The sequence below is a fragment of the Amphiprion ocellaris genome, chromosome 19 (genome assembly GCF_022539595.1).
Source record: "Amphiprion ocellaris isolate individual 3 ecotype Okinawa chromosome 19, ASM2253959v1, whole genome shotgun sequence".
Taxonomy (NCBI): Eukaryota; Metazoa; Chordata; class Actinopteri; family Pomacentridae; genus Amphiprion; species Amphiprion ocellaris.
Genome location: NC_072784.1, coordinates 20955788 through 20981234, shown reverse-complemented (window position 1 = coordinate 20981234; position 25447 = coordinate 20955788). Strand labels below are relative to the sequence as shown.

Below are 25447 nucleotides of genomic sequence, written 5' to 3'. Positions count from 1 at the left end.
ACGACTCTGCTATCTCAGCAAATGCACCCTACTCGGTTTGGTCAGGAATGCTTGACACCTTGTTGCTTGATATTGATATGGTCACAGATAAATTAACAATCATGTTTCACTCTCAACATATATAATTAACATTTTACAAATATATATTAAAAATGCAAATATGTTTTAGTACTGTATTGGAATTATTAATACTCAAGAGCAATGTTAAGTTAAGGAAATAATAACATTTTGTTATTAGTGCATTAATTAAAAAAACAGTATGACACAATAAAGCACAGTATCACTATGAATAAATTATATTTCATTTATATTCTGTGGACATATAATCATAATATATCACCAATCATTATAAATGATTTAAATTCCTGTATTGTAACGCAACATAAATATTTAATATACCAACATAATCTTGACAGTTAATATGCTTTGACTCTGTCTTGTTAAAAAAAAAAAAAAAAAAAAGTATGGCAGTTTTATTTGACTGATTTATTGTGGCTCTTGATTGAGCTTGTAAGAGCTGAGTGTTCTAGCAATGTCCACAGAATATCCACTAGTAAATTGCAAAAGTGCACAGAATTGTTTGTGGTCTATTCGTTCCAGAAAATCTAGTGGGTGAAATCATTTAAAGCTGACACAGTTTATAGCTGGGATATGTGTGCCCTGTTCATTAATATCACAGCCAGAAACAAGTGCAGCCAGAAATGAGTTTTAAATTTGGAGAGGTACTGAGATGCCTCTGGTGTATAGTTACAGGACTTGCAAATCTCAGATAATAATAAAAACTTCCTATAATTTAACACCATTTGTATTTTTTCTGTAACAAAAAGGTTCAGTTTATGATTTTAATTTCTGACACACAGAGCAAGTGGCTGACTAATGTTTTAATTACAGGGAAAGTCTGGGATCATATCCAGGATCAACTTTCACTTCCAAGTTTTGCATGGACTTGGCTTATTATTTGTTATTTGTCATCTTACCAGCAGATCATGGGGTATTACCACGGTCAAAAATAAATCCAGGGAGGGAGCAGTGATTCATGTTTGGCATATATGGAAGAATATATTTATAGGACACATTTAGATATGTTGTTAACACATGTCAAAAGTTTAAAGATATTTATTATCTCAAATGATCTTTCCCTCCCTGTATTTCAGTAAAAAGTATCATGCCTGTATAGATAAGGTAAGGCCATAGCCAGCCAACAGGCAAAAATGTTTTGCACGTTTTTTATAGTTCATCTCAGGTCGGGTAGAATTGCTAGAAAAGTGCAGAGCAGACAAATTGCTAAGGATGTGCCACAACCAAACTAGGAAAATGATCAACTTGCTCCACTTGCTTTAGCCTGGCATTAAAGAAGAGTTCCTGACAGATACAGTGGTCTAGTGCTTTGCACAGTGTGCAACATTAAGGATTTACTTGCACTAAAAGTGACTGCATTCCTGAAAAAATGGGAACAATGAAGGTTCTGTATTGCCCCCTTAATACTATAAGAACAGATGGAATCCCTTTTGTTTTCAGTTTTAGCCTGAGAAAAATCCCAAAATTCATTCAGTGATAGCGCCACAACTGTACAGTCAAGATGAAAAACCTCAGGCTTGATGGATAAGAGACATTTGGAAGAATTTTAAAATAGAAAGTCTCTTTCAGAACAGAGGGAAACTTAAAAATGCTCAGCAAAGACTCACATTTCTATTTCCACTCTCTATTTTCACCTATGTAGAGAATAAACAACAACCGTATACTATGGAGTCTGTAAGCCTGTTCAAAAAATTCTGACCAGCATCTGTATGAAACTTTGATGCAACAGAAATGAAATAAAACAAATACTACATAATTTTAGTTATAGTAGTATTAGGATGAGGATGACAATATCTCAGGAACTATTAAAAATAAAAGCCTGAAATTTTCACTGTTACTTCTCATCATGCCATATAGTGTCCAATCTGTTACATTGGACAAGTAGATCAAATAGTCTCTGATTATTGTTGCACTTAATTATAAAATATTAACCCTAAGAAGTCAATTAAATGATACTTTCATTACCATAAGTACTAACAAGGCACAATATTACAAATAAAAGATACAGAATCCTTTCTTACATTAAATATTTGGTCATAAAAATGAAAAGAAAGTTATTCAATTTGAGCTTTCACAATTGATCAAGCAGGGATGACAAAATATTGCCAGGCAACCTAATTCAAGCAGAACAGGGTTCTGGGGTTTCAAAATTGTTCTCCAAATCTCACAAGGAAAATATACACTATACTGCCAAAAGTATTCGCTCACCCATCCAAATAATCAGAATCAGGTGTTCCAATCACTTCCATGGCCACAGGTGTATAAAATCAAGCACCTAGGCTGCAGACTGCTTTTACAAACATTTGTGAAAGAATGGGTCGCTCTCAGGAGCTCAGTGAATTCCAGCGTGGAACTGTGATAGAATGCCATCTGTGCAACAAATCCAGTCGTGACATTTCCTCGCTCCTAAATATTCCACAGTCAACTGTCAGCTGTATTATAAGAAAGTGGAAGTGTGTGGGAACGACAGCAACTCAGCCACCAAGTGGTAGGCCACGTAAACTGATGGAGCGGGGTCAGCAGATGCTGAGGAGCATAGTGCCAAGAGGTCGCCAACTTTCTGCAGAGTCAATCACTACAGACCTTCAAACTTCATGTGGCCTTCAGATTAGCTTAAGAACAGTGTGCAGAGAGCTTCATGGAATGGGTTTCCATGGCCGAGCAGCTGCATCCCAGCCATACATCACCAAGTGCAATGCAAAGCATGGGATGCAGTGGTGTAAAGCACGCTGCCACTGGACTCTAGAGCAGTGGAGACACATTCTCTGGAGTGACGAATCGAGCTTCTCCATCTGGCAATCTGATGGACGAGTCTGGGTTTGGTGGTTGCCAGGAGAACCATACTTGTGGGACTGCATTGTGCCAAGTGTAAAGTTTGGTGGAGGGGGGATTATGGTGTGGGCTTGTTTTTCAGGAGCTGGGCTTGGCCCCTTAGTTCCAGTGAAAGGAACTCTGAATGCTTCAGCATACCAAGACATTTTGGACAATTCCATGCTCCCAACTTTGTGGGAACAGTTTGGAGCTGGTCCCTTCCTCTTCCGACATGACTGTGCACCAGTGCACAAAGCAAGGTCCATAAAGACATGGATGACAGAGTCTGGTGTGGATGAACTTGACTGGCCTGCACAGAGTCCTGACCTCAACCCGATAGAACACCTTTGGGATGAATTAGAGCAGAGACTGAGAGCCAGGCCTTCTGGTCCAACATCAGTGTGTGACCTCACAAATACACTTCTGGAAGAATGGTCAAAAATTCCCATAAACACATTCCTAAACCTTGTGGACAGCCTTCCCAGAAGAGTTGAAGCTGTTATAGCTGCAAAGGGTGGACCGACGTCATATTGAACCCTATGGATTAGGAATGGGATGTCACTTACGTTCATATGCGAGTCAAGGCAGGTGAGCAAATACTTTTGGCAATATAGTGTATGTTTGTTTGTTTGTTTATTTAATATAGGCATATTTTTGGACTCCACTTTGTAGACATAAAACTTTAGTTTGAATTGTTATGTAGTTTTGTACATTTTCTTTCGTAATTGTTCCTGCATTATAGCATCATCAGGACACATGGTCAAAGATGGAATTCATCTGACTTATTTTTTAAATATATTTCAGCCTTTCCATGAGCAAAAACTATTTCATCTATCTATTCAATTCAAATATTCTTAGCTAAAAAACATATTCAAATTTCAAAGTGCAAAAAAAAAAACATTCTGAAAGACCCATCCGGCATAACATTATGACCACTGACAGGTGAAGTGAATAACACTGATTGTGTCATTTTAACATCTACCTGCCCTGGGACTACAGATGAAAATTAGCCCTCGAGGCTAAATCTGGCATATTTACATGTGAACATTTCTTTACTCATGTTGATTAATATGCACTGTCCCGTCTTAAATAAATAAATCAATAAAATAAATAAATTATCTCTTCAACATAGCACCTGTTAGTGGGTTAGATACATTAGAAAGCAAGTGAACATTTTGTCCTCAAAGTTGATGTTTTGGCTGAAAAAATGGGCAAGTGTAAGGATTTGAGTAAGCTTGACAAGGGTAAAATTGGGATGACTAGACTGCCGCTCATGTGGGGTCTTCCCGGTCAGCAGTGGTCAGTATCTATCAAAAGCGCTCCAAGGAAAGATCAGTGGTGAACCGACAACAGAGTCATGGCCAAGGCTCACTGATGCACATGGGGAGCAAAGGCGACCCGTCTGGTCCAATCCAGCAGATGAGCTACTGTTGCTCAGACTGCTGAAGAACTTAATGTTGGTTCTGATAGAAAGGTGTCAGAATATACAGTGCATCTCAGTTTGTTGCTTATGGGGCTGCATAGCTGCAGACCAGTCAGGGTGCCCATGCTGACCCCTGTGCACCGTCCAAAGCACCAACAATTGACCCATGAGCATCAGAGCTGGACCATGGAGCAATGGAAGAAGGTGGCCTTGTCTGATGAATCCCGTTTTCTTTTTCATCAGATGGGTGGCTGGGTGTGCGTCACTTACCTGAGATCCTATTGTCTCAGTAAAGAGTGTGGTTGTGGTTTACAAAGACATGAAGCTTTCGGTGTAGATGCTAATGATTGAAGACAGCTGTTGGGCTCAGTACTATTTTGTGAAATGATAACGTGCATAATTGATGGATGCATGCATACAACTATCCATCCTTGGCCTCAACAGAAAATGTCAGATGTGTAAGACTGTTATTCTTGCATTATTTTCCAACATATTGTGTTCTTTAACTTCAATGCACTTGGTTCACCAGTGTTCAAGCTTCACTATTCCTTTGAGAAAGAAGGTCATATCTTCCAGATTCTCCTTAACAACATGCATGTCTTTATCATCACTCTGAAAATGGCAAATTGGGATTTCAATTTGGGAAACAGATAGAAGTCAGATGGTGCCAGGTTAGATGAGTGAGATGAATGTGACAACATTTCAAAGTCAAATTTGGCTGCTTTTGCCTTCTGTGCTGGACGGGCACATTGTCGTGCAGCAACAGCAGCTCCAAGCTTTCTTCTCCATTTTTCTTTGATTGTCTCTGTCAGTTGTCACAATTTGGAGTAGTCCCTATTTATGGTTTGAACTTTTGTAAGAAGCAAAGTGTGAGCAATCCCTCACTGTTATAAAACACAGAAGCCATCACCTTTCTGACAGATACCACTTGCTTGAATTTTCTGGGAGCAGGAGAAAAAATGTACTGGCTTTGATTCTTTGATTCAGGCCCAAGGTGGTAAACACATGTCTCTTCCTGGGTCACAAATGTCTTAAGGAATTTAGCTGGATGACCCAGAAAAAGAGTCAAAAGTGACTGAAATTTCCATTCTTTTCATCTGCTGGTGTCAACATTGGGGGCATTCATTTTTCAGACAGTTTGCTAATTCCCAAGATGTCAGTCAAAACAGTAATGTCTTTGTGGATTTCCTTAGGGTTTATTTACTTTTTATGTTACATATTTGATTACGGGCTGCACAGTGGTGCAGTGGTTAGTGGTTCCCTACTTTTTGCTTCTCCTTTGTAAATACTTGGCTCTTCTCTCCATTTTATATGAGTATAAATTTAATATATTTGGATTTTTGATGGGGCTGCACAGTGGTGTAGTGGTTAGCACTTTCGCCTTGTAGCGAGAAGATCCCTGGTTCGTGTCCCGGCTTTCCCAGGATCTTTCTGCATGGAGTTTGCATGTTCTCCCTGTGCATGCGTGGGTTTTCTCCTGGTACTCCGGCTTCCTCCCACAGTCCAAAAATATGCTGAGGTTAATTGATTATTCTAAATTGCCCGTAGGTGTGAATGTGAGAGTGATTGTTTGTCTCTGTATGTAGCCCTGCGACAGACTGGCGACCTGTCTAGGGTGTCCCCTGCCTTCGCCCGAGTCAGCTGGGATAGACTCCAGCCCCCCCCCCGTGACCCTAGTGAGGATTAAGCGGTGTATAGATAATGGATGGATGGATATTTGATCACAACTCTGGCTTGCTTCTTGTCCATTTTGTGATTTTCCTCTCACCTACTGATTTTCAAAGGGCATCACGAGCAAGGCGAAGCTCTCAATTTACCAGTCCATCTACGTGCCAACCCTCACCTATGGTCATGACCTTTGGATAGTGACCAAAAGAACAAGATCGCGGCTACAAGGGGCTGAAATGAACTTCCTCTGCAGGGTGGCTGGGCTCAGCCTTAGAGATAGGATGAGAAGTTTGGACATCCGGAAGTGAGCTCGGAGTACAGCCACTGTTCCTTCGAGTCAAAAGAAGCCAGTTGAGGTAGTTTGGACATTTGATTCCGGGGAGGCTTCCTTTGGAGGTTTTCCACCTGGGAGGAAGCCCTAGGGCAGACCCAGATCTCACTGGAGGGAATATATACCTCGTCTAGCCTGGGAATGCCTGGAGATCCCTCAGGAAGAGCTGGAAAGCGTTGCTGGGGCGATGGATGTCTGTAATGACTTGCTTCGTCTGCTGCCTGTATCAGCCCAGTCCCGGTTAAGCGGAAAAAAATGAATGGATGGATGAATCACTAGCAAGGAAGTGTCAATGAGCATTAGAGTTTTTGTAGACAGAGACATAAGGCTTTTTTGTATGTATTTCTGGGTGGGACCAAAAAGTTTTTAAGTACCCTTGCGCTGACAGAAAAATAATCTACATAAAATATTTTGATATTCTGCTAATCCAAACATTCCCTACTTTTTGCTTCTCCTTTGTAAATACTTGGCTCTTCTCTCCATTTTATATGAGTATAAATTTAATATATTTGGATTTTTGATGGGGCTGCACAGTGGCGTAGTGGTTAGCACTTTCGCCTTGCAGCGAGAAGATCCCTGGTTCGCGTCCCGGCTTTCCCAGGATCTTTCTGCATGGAGTTTGCATGTTCTCCCTGTGCATGCGTGGGTTTTCTCAGGGTACTCCGGCTTCCTCCCACAGTCCAAAAATATGCTGAGGTTAATTGATTATTCTAAATTGCCCGTAGGTGTGAATGTGAGAGTGATTGTTTGTCTCTGTATGTAGCCCTGCGACAGACTGGCGACCTGTCTAGGGTGTCCCCTGCCTTCGCCCGAGTCAGCTGGGATAGGCTCCAGCCCCCCCCGCGACCCTAGTGAGGAATTAAGCGGTGTATAGATAATGGATGGATGGATGGATGGATTTTTGATGTTGGTTATGAATTTTATGACTGTCTTTGTGGTCTGAAATTTTGAATTACCCGACTAAATAACCGAGAAAATAAAGACAGCATGACAAAAATATGTGTTAGTTGCAAACCCACTTTCAACATGAACATCCTGATCGAATGCATCTAAAACAACTGCATCTGCCATCTTCATGAAATAGTCACCGAGAATGCTCCCCCAACCGTCTTTAAAGACTTCCCTATACAAAACATTTACATAAAATTGGTTGGTTGCTTTCCTTCACTCTGCACTCCAATTCCTCCTAAAGAATCAGATTGCAGATTTGAGTTTAGACTGGCTGATTGTGTATTTTTGCATGTGTGTGCGTGTCTTTTTTTTTGAAACGCATTTTGGAATTCCACGTTTTTTATTTTATAGTTTTGATGTGTCTGGAAAATAATGAAAACAAAGAGAACCCACAACTTTTGAGGAAAATTCAGTCGTGTGACAATTCTTTTCGCTGTGCATTTCCTGATGATCTTGTAGCATTTAAATGTAGACATTTTTAGCTGTTACTTTGTGCATGAGGCAACCACATAACCTTGATTCCATCTGAGTCTTTAAATGTCACTTTAAGGCCAGGGATCGCGCAAAACACCCCCGGAGCTCAGATATAAGTAGTGACATGCAATGAAAGGTTACAGCCCTTCCTTTTATTTGTGAATTTTTTTTGAGACCATATAAAAAATTTTTTACCCAGTTAGTGGCTTTGGTTTAGTAGATGCCGTTCTATTCAGACAAGAAGACTGAGTTATGCAGAAATTTTAGGACCCTTTGAAATTCAAGTCTCTGCAGGATTATTTTAATTTCCTCAGATACCATCTACTGTGTCACATGATGAAATATGGTGTTGTAAACAATTAGTGGTAACACTGTATTTAAAGCATAGAGCATTAGATATGATATGACACCATCATAGACACGACACTGACACCGGTTTGATAATTAATCCTATGTTGATGACAGATTACATTTCGGGAAATGGTCAAATTGTCACAACAGAGAAATCTCAATGTCAGCTTTCTTTTCAATAAAAATTAAAGACTCAATGACACATAATGACAACAGTCATTTACTCCATAACGACTCCTTTATGTCCATGACAGGTGCCTTGTCAGTCTTTAACAAACCCTTCAAATAAAGTTGATATCCAGTTAATGTACAAGAGAACCTTGAGTTTTTAGTAATTTTGCAGACTTGCAGCACAATTTCTGTTATACACACGTTTTACATCCACAGTTCGGACATTAGAAACAAAATAGCACTCAAAGAGCGCAGTATTCCGCCAAGGTTGTTCATTCCCTGACTTTATGCTGAGCACAGGCGTGTGTTATGCATATGTACGTTCTGTACGGATACCGAATTGTGTGGCCTAAATACGTAGCAGGCGGTGGGAATTGATGTGATTCAGAAACACCTCCACAATTTGATTAATTGTTCCTTGTATCATTCCCAAACCTCCGCAGCGGTGAATTTTCAGTAGGATCGCAATCATGTGATTGTCAGCAGGTAGCTGATGTAGCATTCAGTTATTGTCATAGTTACAGAGACACCGTGCCGCTATCTTGCAATGATACAGAAATCTTTAACAAATCCGTGGATCCAGACTATAAGCAGCATCACTTCCAAAATCCCATCACTTGGTCCTTGTGTCATTTCTGAACTTCCCTGAAAAATTCATCCAAATCTGTTATTTGTTACGCACAAACAGATTCACAGATTAACAGACAATCATTTGCTGATCATCACATAACCTAACTGTGTTCCTTGGCCGAGTAAAGATTTCATAACTGCCTGAACAGCTACCTGTCTTTCTTAAATAAGAAAAATATGTGACTGTAATTTGATACAGTTTTTGTCAAATCCAGCAAATATCTTCTCATGTTTCACTAGCTGTCCATTCAGTGTGTACTCTGTAAATGGGAGAAAGACAAACTGGCTCAAATCAATCTACACAATACTATCTTACTGTGTTTATGTTCATGCATATTCGTACTTGTATGCAGGATGGAAGGATATGGAGGTTAGGGGGAGATGTGGGTAGAGAGACAGTTTTAGCAAGAGAGAAATGTAAATCTGGAACATTATAACCATCTAAATATGCAAACTCGTTAAATATCAACAGTCTTTCTTCAGAACTGCCGACTCCACCTTTACACCTGAAGAGCTGTAATTGGAGCTCTATGGAGCGCAAAACATCACTTAAATATTTAAGTGTGGAATTCTATATAAACAGTTTAATTACTAACTTAAAATACAAGTTGAGCAACTTACCAAATTCCAGACATCCTAGCTGCAATTTCTATATTAATGTATATGATATAATGAACCACTTTAAGTAAAATTCAATATAAGTCGAATTAAGCCACTGCAGTTTTGGAGAATAACATCAAAATGTTGTGGAGACTCAATGAGACTTGAAATTGTCCAACTGTTTAAAAAACATAAAAGCATGATCAATCTCGGAGGTTTAGATTGCCATTTGCTTATATTAGGAACTCAGGAAAGATGAAAAATTCTTTGCTGTTGAAACACAAATAGCCTATTATGGCATACCATAAGAGGCTATGAATGGCTGTCCTTAACTTATGCTGATGTAATACTTGTTTAACCTGTGTAAACAACATTTTAAAAATTAGGCTTTGTGTAGTTATTAAACTTTTAGATCTGAATCCCAGCTCTCTTACACTTGATTCACAGTACAATGCAATATACAAACTGTCAGCATGTCAATTTCTTTTGTGCGATTCAGTTGCTGGCTTTAATTTAATCACTCTCTTGCTCGTATCGAAATAGAACATCTTCCTCTCCTAAATCCCTTTACATTTATTATGGGCATGAAATGTGCTGTGGGGGAGATATCAGATTTTATAAGTAGCATTTAAATTTATTTGATGACTGCCCACATTTTCAGTCAGGATAAGGTTGTACAGCATGATCAAAAATAGAAAGGCATTTGCAAGTGTGGCCTCATGTGTCAGAAAGCATAAACAGATGACAGGATTCTGGAGTGCATATAAGGTGGTCTATGTGCATTTGTGTGTGACTGATTTCATCAGTAATGTGTGGCTTTTGTCACATGCCCCATTTTACTATATTACAGTTGCAGTGATGTTACAAACCAGTTAGTCTAAAATGTATTGCTCATACAGTAAGTGTTTGAAGAAGCCTCTGAGTGATGTGCTGATATTTTGGCTTTGCTTAACTGTGAAATTGTTTTGTAGATCTTTCTGTGCCATTGATGCATGCTGAAAGTTTTTCAAATGCATTGCTTCAAATAGGATGTAATGCTGCACGCTAAACTTGCTGTAATGGTGCAGAAAATCCTCACTTCTAAAATGTTAAAGATTGTCTTTTGCTTGTGAATTAACCATCAAATTCATAATTTCTCGTAATTTCTATTGGAAATTGCAAAACTGCATTGGGGAGTTTTATTGTTTTTTATTTATTTTTTTTAAACAAAGATTATTAATGCATGTTGACATCAAGATTTCAGATTTACATAACTCCATAGGCTAAGCTGATTCTTTTTTTAAATCACACTTCTTGCACAGCAAGATTATCAAGTTAATTTCCTCAAGAACTGACTGTGGAACAAGTTACATACTTTAGGGCTGTAGCAGGATCACATTAATGACAGTTCAGGCTTCTCACTTGCACTGCCTTGAATCACAGCAATGGCAATGTTCAAAAACACTTTGTGCATGTCTTTTTCTTTTTACTTATTTTTTGCTTTGTCTGTTTCAGCAGTAATTGATATCAGCTAAAAGAGAAAATACAGCTACAGCAAACACTTTCCAGACAAAGCATGTGGTGTTATTATGGCATTTGTTGGACATGTGCATTAAAACTTGGTAATAAAATTGTGTCTGTCACATCTGTCCAGCTCTGTCTGAAATATTGTTTGTGTGATGGTAAATTGATGGGAAGTAAGAGGTCAAAGTGAGCCAGCTTAAGCCTAATTTGCTTCATGAAGTACAGTATGTTAGGTTTTTGCTTATAGACGGGTAGAACTTTCAGCTATGGACTTGAAATGGTGTGCTGTGGTACAGTGTAATTGATTCAAAATGTTTATATGATGTCTATGGACAGAAGTTTAAAATATCATCCAAATACACTCTATATGGTTCCATGTAGACCACTCTATCCTAATTTCAAGCAAAATTGATTTTTGAAATATGTACAGTTCTCTTTGTGTTACATGAGAATATCCTTGTTCAGAAAGAATTCATTATTCACATATTTAACTAGAAAAGCACCCAGAGAGTGCAGTACTCCAGCGAGGCTGCTCAGTTGATGTATCATTTCCGACGGATGAAATCTTGAATAAAAAATGACCTTGCGCTGAGCACAGGCATGTGTTATGCATGTGCATGTTATGTATTTATACCGATTTGCTTATAAATTACTCTTATAAAGTTCTGTTGATCAGTTCACTTTTGGCAAGCCTTTGTTTTGCTAGTGTTAAAATAACTGTTCCCTCCAATGCTTTTATTTTGAAGACGTATTTTTAATGTTAGGGGCATTTATTTTGTCACTATTCCAGTGGCACAGGAAGTGTTTATCTAAGAAGCAGTTTCTTGACATGACGAAGACTGCCGAAAAGTCCAAAAATTCATGTAAAGATGAAAGAATATGGTTCCACGCTGTTGCTGTCTAGCAAGGGATGTGTCTAAACTTAGAAGCACCTAGCTGTAATGGAGACAAGCTCTTCCGATGAAGAAATGAGTGAAGGACGGAAAGGTGAATTTGTGTTCAAAATAAGGCTGATGGCTGAACAAAAATAAAGGCTTTGTGGGACTCAGAAACACCCCACAGTTTAATCATTTCCTCCTTGTATGATTTCCAACTGATAAATCACAGTCATTTTGTAGTAGGATCGCAATCATGTGATCGTCAGCAGGTGACTGACACAGTGTTCACGTCATGGCCGGCAGCTGTATCTAGCAATGGGAAATCTTTAACAAATCCGTGGATCCAGACTATAATCTGCATCAATGCCAAAATCTAATCAGTTGGTCCTTGTGTCATTTCTGACCTTCCCTGAAAATTTCATCCAAATCTGTTGGTCCATTTTTGAGTAATGTTGCACATGGACAGACAGATTCACAGACGAACGTAGGCCAATCGTCACATAACTCTGCTGTTCCTTGGTGGAGAACTTAATGCTATGCAGAATGCTGAAAGCAGTTTTGTTAAATGTTTTATGAAAAAAATGACAGTGTTTATGATCCATCCATATGCATAACTAACGTAAAAATCAGCGATGGTTCTGCAGGATATATGTGCCTGTCAGTGCATTTACAGTCAAAGGAGACCTTTCAAATTTTGCTTGTTAGATGTGGTGTATTTTAAGGTTCAACCTGACACTGCTATTTTTCACACTAAAAGCTATATGGAACACTGAGCAAAAGTGCTGTAAATACTTGACTAGACCTCATCCTGCAGATAGGAATCATGATTATTTTGAGGGAAGGAAGCTGCTCATGCTAAGCTGTAAGAGCTCTCTATCCAGCCATATTAACTAATGCATATTCACTGAACTAATGTGTTGTGACTTTATAGATGAATTTAAGACTAAATAATACAGAGCAGATATATTTAAATGGTAGTGAAACAGTTTATTGAATTAATATGCTGTTAGAGAACAATTCAACAGCTAGTTCATATTTTATGAACTGTGTCAAAAGGTTCCAAACCGATGTTGTCTCTTATTCAGCACTTTCAGACTGGAAAAAAGCAAAATACAATTATTCATCACATATTATCAACATTAAAGTTATCTGTTTCATGTGGTTATACATCATTTCATTGAACAAGTATTCACACATTTCATGCAAAGCAAATAAGAAATGGTGTATAGAATCTAAACAAAGCACCCCAGTAAGATAAGATCAAATCCGTATCAAATGGTCACTTAAATTACCTTTCCAGCATCACGGCTCTTGGCTCTCAGCTTGTTGACCTGGGACTCAGCAATGTCAGCACGCTCCTGAGCTTCCTCCAGCTCATGCTGAACCTTTCTGAGCCTGGACATGTGAGTGTTGGCCTGTTCCTCCTGTGAAGGGTTCAGAGTTACAGTATGTTGTATTTTTGCATCCCCTATCATATAAGTAAGTTTCCCTTACGTCAATATTGATATCTGTCAAAATCACAAAGCATTGCACTTACAGCCTCCTCAGACTGTCTCTTGTAAGCCTTGACTTTGAGCTGCAGCTTGTCCACCAGATCTTGAAGTCTGTTCATATTTTTCTTGTCCTCCTCAGTCTGGACAGACAAAGGATTGTTACTGATGAAGTGTAGACTTAGATAAAGTAAATTATGAAATAATGTTAGTTATTAAATAAATGAGTAACCACCTGGTAGGTCAGCTCCTTCACTCTCCTCTCATATTTGCGCACTCCTTTGACAGCATCAGCTCCACGTCTCTGCTCACCTTCAACTTCAGTTTCAAGTTCACGCACCTGTGACAAGATGACAGAAAATTTATTTGAGGTTTAAGAGAGATGCATTGTCAGATTCATTTGCTGTGAGTATTTACAACAGATACAGTTCATACCCTGGACTCCAGTTTCTGGAGCTGCTTCTTGCCACCCTTCATGGCCAGGTTCTCAGCCTCATCCAGACGGTGCTGCAGGTCCTTGACTGTGACCTCCAGGTTCTTCTTCATCCTCTCCAGGTGAGCGCTGGTGTCCTGCTCCTTCTTCAGCTCCTCAGCCATCATGGCAGCCTGAAATGATTTAATGTTCTCTGTGTAATTCATGATCTATAATAGATATGACCATATCACTACATGGAAATAGCCAAAAAGATAAATACATAGAAGAGTTATAGACATAATCTCACATCAGTGATAGCCTTTTTGGCTTTCTCCTCAGCATTCCTTGCTTCCTGAACAGCATCATCCACTTCACCCTGGACCTGGACGAGGTCAGACTCCAGCTTCTTCTTGGTGTTCAGAAGGCTGGTGTTCTGAATGTTAAAAACAGTCACAAAAAATGCAATACTTATTTGTCGTGTAAAGAAAATCCCATTTGTTTATTCATTAGGTAGAAATAAATACATTATTTTTTTTTTGTGAATGAATAAAATCCAACCTGAGAGTGAAGCAGGCCGACACGCTCACTAGCATCAACCAACTCCTGCTCAGCCACTTTGCGTCCTCTCTCGGTCTGCTCCAGAGCAGCTCTCAGCTCTTCAATCTCAGCCACCATCAGACCATTCCTGCGCTCCACCATGGCAACCTGCTCCTTCATGTCTTCCTGTCCTCTGACGGCATCATCAAGGTGCAGTTGAGCATCCTGAAAAAAAGAGGAGTTTACGTTAATTTTCATTATTCTCAAATTGTTTGTTTTTAATCCACCATTCACAGAAAACTTACCTTGAGCTGTCCCTGGACGTTCCTCAGTTGTTTCTGGGCCTCAGAAGCCTGCCTGTTGGCATGGCTCAGCTGAATCTCCATCTCATTCAGGTCTCCCTCCATCTTCTTCTTGACTCTCAGGGCATCATTCCTGCTCCTGACCTCAGCATCAAGATTGCTCTGCATGGAGTCTATCACCCTCTGGCTGTTCCTCTTGATCTGTTCCATCTCCTCATCCTTCTCTGCCAGCTTCCTGTCGACCTCACCTTTGATCTGGTTCAGCTCAAGCTGAACACGGAGAATTTTGGCCTCCTCGTGCTCCAGGGTGCCCTTAAAAATTCACACACATGAAAAACATTATCTTTTACTTGAGCAGAATCAAAATAGAGGGTTTCAAAAATGGTTTGTGATGTGGTAATCAAGATTATACTTCAGCTTCCTCCAGTGCTGATTGGATTTCAGATTTCTCAGTCTCAACAGTCTTCTTGGCTTTTTCCAGCTCATGGATGCTCTTTCCAGTCTCACCGATCTGCTCAGTCAGATCTGAGATCTCCTCTACAGAACAAGTAAAATGAAAATATGGTTAATAGCTGTCCCATGAGAAAAGCAGTAGGATTTTGTTTGGACAAGGCAAGGTGTAATATTTTTAAATTATTGTTTTCAGTTTCTGAGGTCCAGGTTGTCTTGTAACATCATTCAGGCTCATGAAATTTACTTGCAAAGGTCAGAGAATAATCCACACAGGTTACATTTATAATTTTCATGAGATTCACATACGTTGTAAGTTCTTGTTCTCCCTCTTCATGGTCTCTAGGTGATCCAGAGCCTCCTCATAGGAGTTCTTCATCTTGAACAACTCAGTGCTGAGAGAACGAGCCTCCTTCTGTGCTCCCTCCAGTTCTGCCTGGCCCTCCTCATACTTCTGCTTCCATTCTGCCAGGACCTAGAAACACAAAGAAGTAGAATATTTTGTCTGGGATTGGTGAAGTCTTGTGTTGAACCTGGTTTTGTTTTTTAATGCAAGCACTGACCTTATCAAAGTTCCTCTGCTTCTTGTCAAGGTTGGCAGCCAGAGCGTTAGCTCTCTCCACATCAATCATGAGGTCCTCCACCTCACCCTGCAGCCTCTGCTTGGTCTTCTCCAAAGAGGCACACTTGGAGTTCACAGCCTCAATGGATTCCTCGGCGTCCTGCAGGCGCTGGGCAAGCTTTTTCCTGTGGTGAGCAAAGAGTCATCTTTGCTTACATGGACATGCTTTCACAAAACAAACAGATTTACCAGGTGATTTTTCTGATATGGAAAGGCAAGGGGTTTTATTTACTTGGCCTCCTCCAGCTCCTCAGTGCGCTGGATAGCATCAGTCTCATATTTGCTTCTCCACTGAGCCACCTCACTGTTGGCCTTGGACATTCCTCTCTGCAGCTCAGCCTTGGCCTCCTGCTCCTCCTCAAACTGCTCTCTGAGCAGATCACAGTCATGGCGAGCTGACTGAACACCATGGGCCAGGGCATTCTTTGCCTGTTGAACACACAGTCTATGTCAGACAACCCAGTGCATGTTACATCAAAATGCTTTCGAGAAAAAATTGTTGAAGTTGAATCCCTAACACACCAAGTCAGGGAGCAATGCCTTGGAGTAACGCTCTGGAACTCTCTACTTAATAACTTTATACTGAATTGTAATGGTATAGAAGGAGATATAAATTTTTCATACCTTCACTTCTTCCTCAATGTGCCTCTTGAGCTCCTCAATCTGCTGGGTGAAGGCCTGCTTGCCTCTGGTCAGCTGGGAAACAAGAGCTTCCTTCTCCTCAAGCTGGCGAGAAAACTCACCTGATAGAGCGTGTTTAAAGGTGATATTTATCAAAAATGATCATGACCGTGTTTCATAGCTAGTTTTCATTCCACATCACTTACCATTCTCTGTCTGAAGTCTGGCCCTCTGTGCATTGATGTCGTTCAGTTGGCGAACATTCTCGTCATTTTTGGCCTTCAACTCACTCAGCTGGTCCTCAAGAGTTCTGCACATTTTCTCCAAATTGCCCTACAGAAAGAAATTGTGATATACGTCGCGCATTTCGAGTACAAAGCTATTGATAGATTCATTTGTGACAGTTCATGTCGTTTCTGTGCTTGATGGAAGACAACCAGATCACTCACCTTCGCCTTGGCAACAGCCTCCATGTTGCTGGAGAGATCATCAATCTCCATCTTGTACTCACTCTTCTCCTTCTCCAGCTTCTGCTTGACACGCTGGAGGTTGTCGATCTGCTCTCCCAGCTCTGCAACGCTGTCAGCCTGCTTCTTGCGGAGAGCTGCTGCAGTAGATTCGTGCTGCAGGGTTGACTCTTCAAGGTCACGACGCAACTTCTGGAACTCAGCCTCACGCTTCTTGTTCATCTCAATCTGAGCAGCTGTTGCTCCACCAGCCTCCTCAAGCCTCTCACTGATCTCCTCAAGCTCCCTGGAGAGATCAGCTCTCTGCTTCTCTACCTTAGCTCGAGCAGCCCTCTCAGCCTCAATCTCCTCCTCCAGTTCCTCAATGCGAGCCTAGAGTTGATGATGGTTCCATCAAGAAGATTTAGTGACTTAAACATGCTGTTTTAGAATGTGAGATATTTGTATAGAGGTAAAATAATGATACCTGGAGTTCCTTGATCTTCTTCTGAAGCTGAGCACCAAGGGACTGTTCATCCTCAATCTTGCTGAGGAGCTGACTGGTCTCAAAGTCCTTCCTTGATGTGGAGAACAAGATGGAATTTACCATCATAATTCATACTGTTGCTGGAGCGTAATATGTGAGGTCCTGAAAAGACAATTGAAAACCAAAAGAAATAAAAACCTACTTCTTGATTTTCTCCTCAGACTGCTGCTTGTCATTCTCCAGATCCATTATGGATTCCTGGGCCAGTTTCAGATCTCCCTCAAGCTTCCTCTTGGCTCTCTCAAGGTCCATGCGGAGCTTCTTCTCCTGCTCCAGTGAGCCCTCAAGCTGACAAATGACAGGCAGTAAGAGTTAATTTCAGGCATTTAAGTATCTATAGCACGGATCATTTATGTTCATGCAAGGTGAAACCATAAAGTCAAAACAGTTGTTTTCTTACATCGTCCACTTGCTGTTCCAGCTTTGTCTTGGCCTTGGTCAGAGTGTTGACTTTGTCTTCCTCTGCCTGGAGGTCATCCAGTGTCTGCTGATGGCTCTCTTGGAGGGCTTTCTTCTCCTTGGTCAGCTTGGCAATAGACTCATCTTGAGTGGCCATTTCCTCTGTCAGGTTTTTCACCTGAAATCATGTATAAAGTTTAACATCCCTCTCAAGCATTCATTTAATTAGGGGAGAATAACAATGTGGAACACTACATTTCTATGTAAAACAATGTCAAAATGAAATGAACCTTGTTTTCTGTGGCATGTTTCTCCTTCTCCACTTTAGCCAAGGTGAGCTCCAAGTCATCAATGTCCTTCTTCAGCTCAGAGCATTCATCCTCCAACTTCCTCTTCTTGGCAGTCAGCTCAGCATTGATTTCCTCTTCATCCTCCAGTCTCTCAGATGTCTCTTTGAGTTTGGCCTCGAGCTGGATCTTGCTCTTAATGAGCCCCTCACACCTTTCCTCAGCATCAGAGAGATTCTCAACTTCCTACAATCCATGTAGAACAGACAAAATCGTTTGTATTTAGTTTAAGATTTTACGATGTCTTGATATTTGCTCATTTTTTATTGAGTACAATAAAAATGATGACAGCTACAATTTTGTTCCAACCCACATTGGTAATGTGGTCTGTGATCGAACCTATATATGTGAAAATATGAGCATCAGTGTCAGTGAAGTAGCCATTGGTTCAATCAAATGACACTTTGTTTGGTTTGATACTTACTGCAGCCACTTGGAGTTGCAGGTCATTCTTCTCCTGCAGCAGGGAAACCATCTTCTCCTCCAGCTCCTTCTTCTTGGCCAAAGCAGCAGCCAGGTCTGACTGCATCTTATCATAGTTATCCTTCATCTGCTGCAACTCCTTCTCAGTCTCAGCACTCTTCAGAAGAGGTTTGATCTTGAAGTACAGCTTCAGCCATGGCCAGTTCTTCACATTCATGAATGAACGGATATTGTACTGGATGGAGTAGATAGATTCTCTGGAAGAAAGAACAATGAACACAAAATTAATGTCACATTTACTGTCTTGCAATGTTGTTGTAAAGGGGAACAATATCACACAGAATAAATGCCTGTGTTTTATTGTTGTTCTACCTCCTCTCCATCATCTTTACAAACTCCTTCCTCATGACATATCCTCTGCAGAGAGCTTGAGTCATGGTCACCAGTGAAGCCAGTTTCTCATCTCTCATCTCCTCAAGGGTACCCAGCAGACCAGCTTTGAAGAACACCTATGGTGTCAAATCAGCAGACTCAGTTGTTGGTACACATAGATACAACTGGATCTGTTTATAGCCAAAGTCAATACTGTTGGTGTACAATATGTACCTTAGTGTGTCCAAACTTGTACTGAGTGTGGTCCACATCAATGGAGCCCAACAGCTTCTCTGAAGCTTTCTTGTTGTCAATGAACTGTCCCTCAGGGATGACACTGGCATTCAATACTTTGTATCTGCAAGATAGAATGATTTAGTGACTTATTTTGTCCTCCTTGTCTTCTCAGTCTATATCATCACAATACCTTTGAGATCATCATGATTTGTTTGTAAAAAAAAAAAAGTTTTGTCACCTCTGCTTGAAGTCACCATAGAGGATTCTGCTGGGGAAGCCCTTTCTACAGATTCTGATGCCCTCCAGCACACCATTACACCTCAGCTGGTGGATGACCAAGAAGTTCTCCATAAGACCTGAGAGATGGAAATTCATAGTTTAAAGTACAGCATTATTTTCATTACTGTGCAGCATACTGTAAGACTGTGGCCTTCTTACCTGGGGTCTTTGTCTCATTGGGAATCAAGCAACGGACAAAGTGAGGATGGGTGCTCCTCAAGTTGGTCATCAGTTTGCCCAAGTTCTCCTGTAGCGTGGTAGGATGAGACAGTAGGTCAATATGATTTAGATATGATATTTTTCAATTGTTTTCCCAATATGTGAAACTATACATACTCTGAAAAGAGCGGACACAGTCTGGAAGGAGCCACCCTTCTTCTTGCCACCTTTCTTGCCACCACCACCAGAAGCCTCTGTTTGCCAAAACAATGAATATCACGATCATCACCATGGAGCAGTAATCAACTTATTACCAGGAATAAATCATGTGTAACATACACAGATTCATGTCTGCATCTTCAAACTTATGGCACCTCATTGACATGATAAACTGCATTTAGTGATTACAGCTCTATCACTTACACACTCAGTTCAACCATTCAAATCACTGTACCAATTATAGAAAATACCATTATTAGTTAATTAAAGAAAATTTCTACAGTACCTTCAGTGTAAGAATTTGTCTGCAATATCTATGCATATCGTGACTCTTTGCTATTTCTTACCCTCAGCTGAGGCATGGGCTGCATACAGGAAGGCCAGCAGTTTGTTTGCAGACTTCTGGTAGAGCTGAACAACTGAGTCATTCAGTGGGTCCTTGTTCTTGTCCAGCCAACCAACAATATTGTAGTCCACTGTACCAGCATAGTGAACCAGGGAGAAGTGAGCCTCAGCTTTGCCCTTTCCAGGCTTTGGCTTCTCAAAGGCTTTGGTCTTGCCAAGATGCTGATCATGCAGCTTGTTCTTGAAAGTTGTATCAGAGGCCTTGGGGAACATGCACTCCTCTTCAAGGATGGAGAAGATGCCCATTGGCTGAGGAGAATTTACATTTCATGTTAAATATTAACCAACAGAATTCATCATTTTCACACGAATCAAGAGATGTGTTATTTAAATACCTTCTCAATAAGCTCAATGCAGGCAGCCAAGTCCATACCGAAGTCAATGAACTCCCATTCAATACCTTCTTTCTTGTACTCCTCTTGCTCCAGGACAAACATGTGGTGGTTGAAAAACTGTTGCAGTTTCTCATTGGTGAAGTTAATGCAGAGTTGCTCCAAGCTGTTGAACTGTAATTACAGAAATATGTCTAATTTCATGGCAAAAAATTTTTAAATATTTAAAACTGCTCAAAGATATTTCAACTGCTCACATCAAAGATCTCAAATCCAGCGATATCCAACACCCCAATGAAGAACTGTCTTGGCTGCTTTGTGTCCAGCATCTCATTGATACGGATGACCATCCACAAGAACATTTTCTCATAGATAGACTTGCACAGAGCACTGACAGCATTGTTGACCTAGAGGAAGAGATTTTAGCATTGAAAATATCACAGTAATATGCTTAATTCAAAATGCTAATATTTCAAAAACAAACTTGAGGCATCAAACTTTATTTTCATTACCTGTGGGACGGTCTGACCTTTGGTGACCATCTCATTGCCGACTTTGACTCTTGGGTAGCACAGAGCTTTCAGCATATCAGCTGAGTTCAGGCCCAAGAGATAGGCGATTTTATCAGCCACTGAGGCAAAGACAGAATATATGCACTAAATACCCAATACTTTGATACATTAATCTGATACCTGTCTTCCATGCCATGAGACTTGTACAATGTGAGTTTTATTATTTTATCAGTTACCCTCAGTGCCATCAGGCTCAGCCTGCTCCTCCCTCTGCTTCTGCTTGAATTTCATGTTGCCATGATGCATCACAGCACCGGTCAGCTTGTAGATGCCCACTTTCTCCTCACCGGTGAAGCCCAAGATGTCAATAGCAGTCTGCAATGACAATGAGACCAAATTATTAGTAATTTAAAGTTTTTCTCCAATCATATTAAGTATACGATCCAACTCAATCACTGACGTACATCTGTTGCAATGAACTCTTCCACATCATTGATGCTCTTGACAGTGATTTCACCCTGACTGATCATTGGATAGTCATACGGATTAGTGGTGATCAGAAGAGCCTCTATAACAGTACAATAGAAAAACACGTTAAGCACATTGTTTTGTGTTTTTTCTTTAATCTTTTATATTTGAACTTCACAATAATGTTGAAACATACCCAGGAGCTCAGGCTTGTGTCCAGTCATCAGCTGATAGAAGATATGGTAGCTCCTCTCAGCAGACAACTGGAAGGTGACACGAGACTTCTCCAGCAGATCTAAGAGGAACAAATTCAACTGAAACCTCTGTGATTACTGTATTACCTTATAAAATATTGTACTTTTAAAGACCACGTTTCAGTCCAGATGAACGTAAACTCTCACCATGGTTGGAACTTACATGTTTCAATATCAGCTGAAGCTAGCTTTCCAGAAGAGCCAAAGTGGATTCTGATGAATTTGCCCTGGAGAGTCATTTTATTAACAGAATCAATTTTTATAATTTAGCAACAAAAAAAGTCTCAAGATAATCTTTGTTTAACTTACGAAACGAGAGGAGTTGTCATTCCTCACAGTCTTGGCATTACCATAAGCCTCCAGCAGAGGGTTGGCTGCAACAATCTGGTCCTCAAGGGAGCCCTGCAGGAGAAGGTGTGACTTACATGAGCTGTACATGAATGTAAACTTTTCTCTGGCATAATCTTCCCTCTTAAACAATCAAATTTACCTGCATCTTGCCAGGTGTTGCCTCAGCCTTCTTAGCTCCCAGAGCTGCAATTGTTGCAAAGTACTGGATGACACGCTTGGTGTTGACAGTCTTTCCAGCACCAGATTCTCCGCTGGGGAACAAGAGACACATTGTCAAGGTTCAGCTTCATGATCATGAAGTTTACAAATCTTTAACATACAAGTTTGTGTTATACTCACGTGATCAGGACAGACTGGTTCTCACGATCTAAAACACAAACATACATGCTTCATGTCAGTTTTGTTTCTGTTGTTCCTTTATTAAGCTTACGTTTAAATTTCTGTTTTGGTTTCTTCTAGCTCTTGTAACTCTGATCTTACCAGTGAGCATGAACTGATAGGCATTGTCAGAGATGGAGAAGATGTGGGGTGGAGCCTCAATCCTCTTTTTGCCTCTGTATCCAGCCACAACTACAGCATCGTACACAGGAAGCCACTTGTAGGGATTCACAACGACGCAGAACAACCCAGAGTAGGTCTGTCATAGTGAAGGGCATCAACGTCATATTAAAATGTATCTGTGAATATTCGCATGCAAATATAGATACTGAATTTTAGTGGAAACTTACGTAGATCATCCATGATGCATAACGCTCTTTGAGGTTATACAACACACAAGGTTCATTGAGGTGGGTCATCATGGCCATGTCCTCAATCTTGTCAAACTTTGGAGGGTTCCTGGGATGGATGTCATCCTCTTTTACAGTGACAGTCTGAAATGAAAATAGAGATTAAGCATTTTTACTGAGATATAACTTGAAACAAAGAAGTTGAAAAAAGGAAATTGTTTTTCACAGTATCAGAATTTAAAAGACAATGCTAAATTATTGGTTTACTAAATGTGCCACTCAGATATCATCTTAGATAAATGTTTTTCGAAAGGATGTAGACCTGTATAGAAGGTATTCTAATTTTTAATTGACTTAAATGTTTTGTCAAAAAAGAAAAACAAAAAGGAATCACACCTACCTTTCCTGAATCCGTCTCAACTGTGGCTTTGCCACCCTCCTTTTTGGTGAGTTTACCCTTAAGATACATCTCATCAGCATCAACCACAAAGAAGGCTGTTTTGGCATCAAATGGAGCAGTCTGAGCCTCAATCCTCTCCCTTTCTGGCTTCCGGAGGTAGATGGCTGCAGGCCCGTAGGCCTCCATCTCAGCGTCCGTGCTCATGATGGCACTTTAGTCGAGACTGCAAAGGTAAGATTCTGAATGAATTCACAATGGTAATATTGATATTGTTTTGTATCCATGGCAGTTGAGGTTTTGTGGGGGTTTTTTTCAAAATAATTTTATTTATGTATGTATTTTTACCTTAGTTCGTTCCCCCAAAAAATGAGAGGTGCAGTCTCAGTTGGAGTCTGAAGATGCTATAAAAGATGATTAAATGTCAACAATAACTTAGTTTATGGATCTGTATTTATGTATGTATTTATATTTATTTTAACTTTTTTAAATTTTAGCTACAAAACTAAATTTTAGTATAGTAGATGCTAAACATTGCAAAATTAAGTACAATAGATAGCTGTTAAACCACTAATTAATAGCAAAAACACAACAAAGCAACACATTAAATTTATCAGATAAAAAGCAGGAGTACAAACTACGGTCAGTGAATGCACTCACCTGTGTTGGACGCCTATCAGTTCATGGAGACGTCCAGAGCTGCCTCATTTATAGAGGGTGGGAGTGCCTGGTCAGCAGTAGTCCCTCACTCAGTTTGGTCATAGCCTCATAGTCATCCTGTTGCTTATTTTGTGGCACTGATGTTTTTGGAAATGGTACAAGTAATTATTAAATAACTATTATAAACTCACATTTTAAAAATACATTTATTATGATGTTACAATAACTTTTTTGGTTCAAATTGTATAAAAATATACATGTGACCAAAAATCAAATTGTTAAATTTAAAATTCATTAATTCTTACACCAGTCATGTTGACTTTGAGCTAACAGTATTTCTATAATAACAAAATGAGAATTTCAGAACAATGGACATAGACACTAAAATACCACACATACACACACAAACAAACACACACACGCACACACACAGACACACACACACACAACCAGCCGGTCTAAACCCAAATAGGTATCTTACAAAAATTTTGTAAACCAAAGCTTTATAGTCTATTTAATGGAAGCAATAAACAGTTATTTAGAGAGAAAGGAGATGCTTATGTACTGCTGCCTGAGCTACTCTTGAAGCTTCCTGCTCTAAAATTTGGTCCACCACTGCCTCCAAGTGCAGGCAGGGAAGTGATGGCAACATCAAATCATTTATTAAATAGTGCAAATATGGTTTGTGTATAATTCCAGTGACTATTTCTGGATTTTTAAGCAACATTAAAGCTGAAACATTGTGTGAATATTAACATTTAATTATCTTTTTATTTAACGTTGTCAGCAGCTTCAGGGATGAGTTTTGGAAAGTCTTTCAAAGTCTGCTGGGATTCAGTTGCAGGACACTGGCATGTTTGAAATCTTTGAAATGAAAGAAAGTTCACCGTTAAATGTCACTAATATTAGCAAGTCATTGACACTTAATAATTACTGAATAAGAACATTCACGGTGAATATAAATATAAATTTAAAGGTTGCTTTAAGTTTTGGGGAAAAGCAATTGATAATGAAAAATGATACTTAAAACAGCAATAATTTAAAATAGCAATCATGCTATATTTAGCAAAACTGTCACTGCTCAAAAAATGGATAAACTTGAGCATGTCACTAACACCCAAAGGTAGCCCTAAAATCACTACCTTAAGTTTATAGTTATGCATTATTTGATCCAATAAATCAAAAGTCAGTACTTTAGTACTGATTTTTAGTAAGTACTTTATTAATAGGGATTGTGTCACTTTAATGTTTTTAGTGGACTATTTCAGATGCATGCACAGAGCTTAGTTTTGGAAATGCCCCCAAATGTTTGTGGTCTACAGTTACAGGACACTAGCACAGCTCGTATTCCTGTAATAAAATTAATTATGAGATGCTGTCCATATAAGTTCATTCACCCATTATATTGCTCCGTACAAGGAAATGAAAAGGACTGGCAACTTGCCTGAGATCAAGCTCAAAATAAGTTCTGCACAAGGCAAAATGAACTTCATCCAGCTGCTACATTTGATAGGAGGAGACATCTATTAAAGAAACATGATGCAAGCATCCTGGCAATTTCTGAGTTCCTGTCCACAATATGTCATTTTTGAGTCAAATGGGCAAA

The 25447-nt window shown here is 39.8% G+C and overlaps 1 protein-coding gene across 1 annotated transcript; it reads right to left on the bottom strand.

Moving 5' to 3' along the window:
• Window positions 1-12835: 12835 nt before the first annotated feature.
• Window positions 12836-23908, bottom strand: LOC111580731 (myosin heavy chain, fast skeletal muscle). Its single transcript, XM_023288598.3, has 41 exons — window positions 23842-23908; window positions 23530-23585; window positions 23185-23407; window positions 22785-22928; window positions 22537-22693; window positions 22396-22423; window positions 22196-22307; window positions 22015-22107; window positions 21869-21932; window positions 21648-21746; window positions 21448-21551; window positions 21220-21358; window positions 20984-21102; window positions 20729-20878; window positions 20475-20645; window positions 20082-20388; window positions 19693-19769; window positions 19516-19603; window positions 19316-19433; window positions 19075-19198; window positions 18841-18977; window positions 18470-18725; window positions 17989-18231; window positions 17700-17876; window positions 17442-17587; window positions 17240-17330; window positions 16756-17145; window positions 16513-16639; window positions 16310-16428; window positions 15918-16114; window positions 15627-15810; window positions 15373-15538; window positions 15026-15150; window positions 14617-14925; window positions 14333-14536; window positions 14082-14207; window positions 13795-13965; window positions 13595-13699; window positions 13407-13502; window positions 13162-13293; window positions 12836-12964 (listed from the first exon to the last, which is right to left on the bottom strand). Exons 3-41 carry the CDS (start codon window positions 23386-23388, stop codon window positions 12947-12949), a joined length of 5817 nt encoding a protein of 1938 aa, XP_023144366.2. The 5' UTR covers window positions 23389-23407; window positions 23530-23585; window positions 23842-23908; the 3' UTR covers window positions 12836-12946.
• Window positions 23909-25447: the final 1539 nt, after the last annotated feature.

Excerpts from the sequence above, each read along its gene's own strand:
- LOC111580731 (XM_023288598.3), bottom strand. The coding sequence starts at position 23,388 with ATGAGCACGGACGCTGAGATGGAGGCCTACGGGCCTGCAGCCATCTAC. Across the intron at positions 17,588-17,699 it reads TGGAACAGCAAGTGGACGAT|CTTGAGGGCTCACTGGAGCA; the intron begins GTAAGAAAACAA and ends GTCATTTGTCAG. Across the intron at positions 14,537-14,616 it reads ACGTCCAGGGACAGCTCAAG|GATGCTCAACTGCACCTTGA; the intron begins GTAAGTTTTCTG and ends TCTTTTTTTCAG.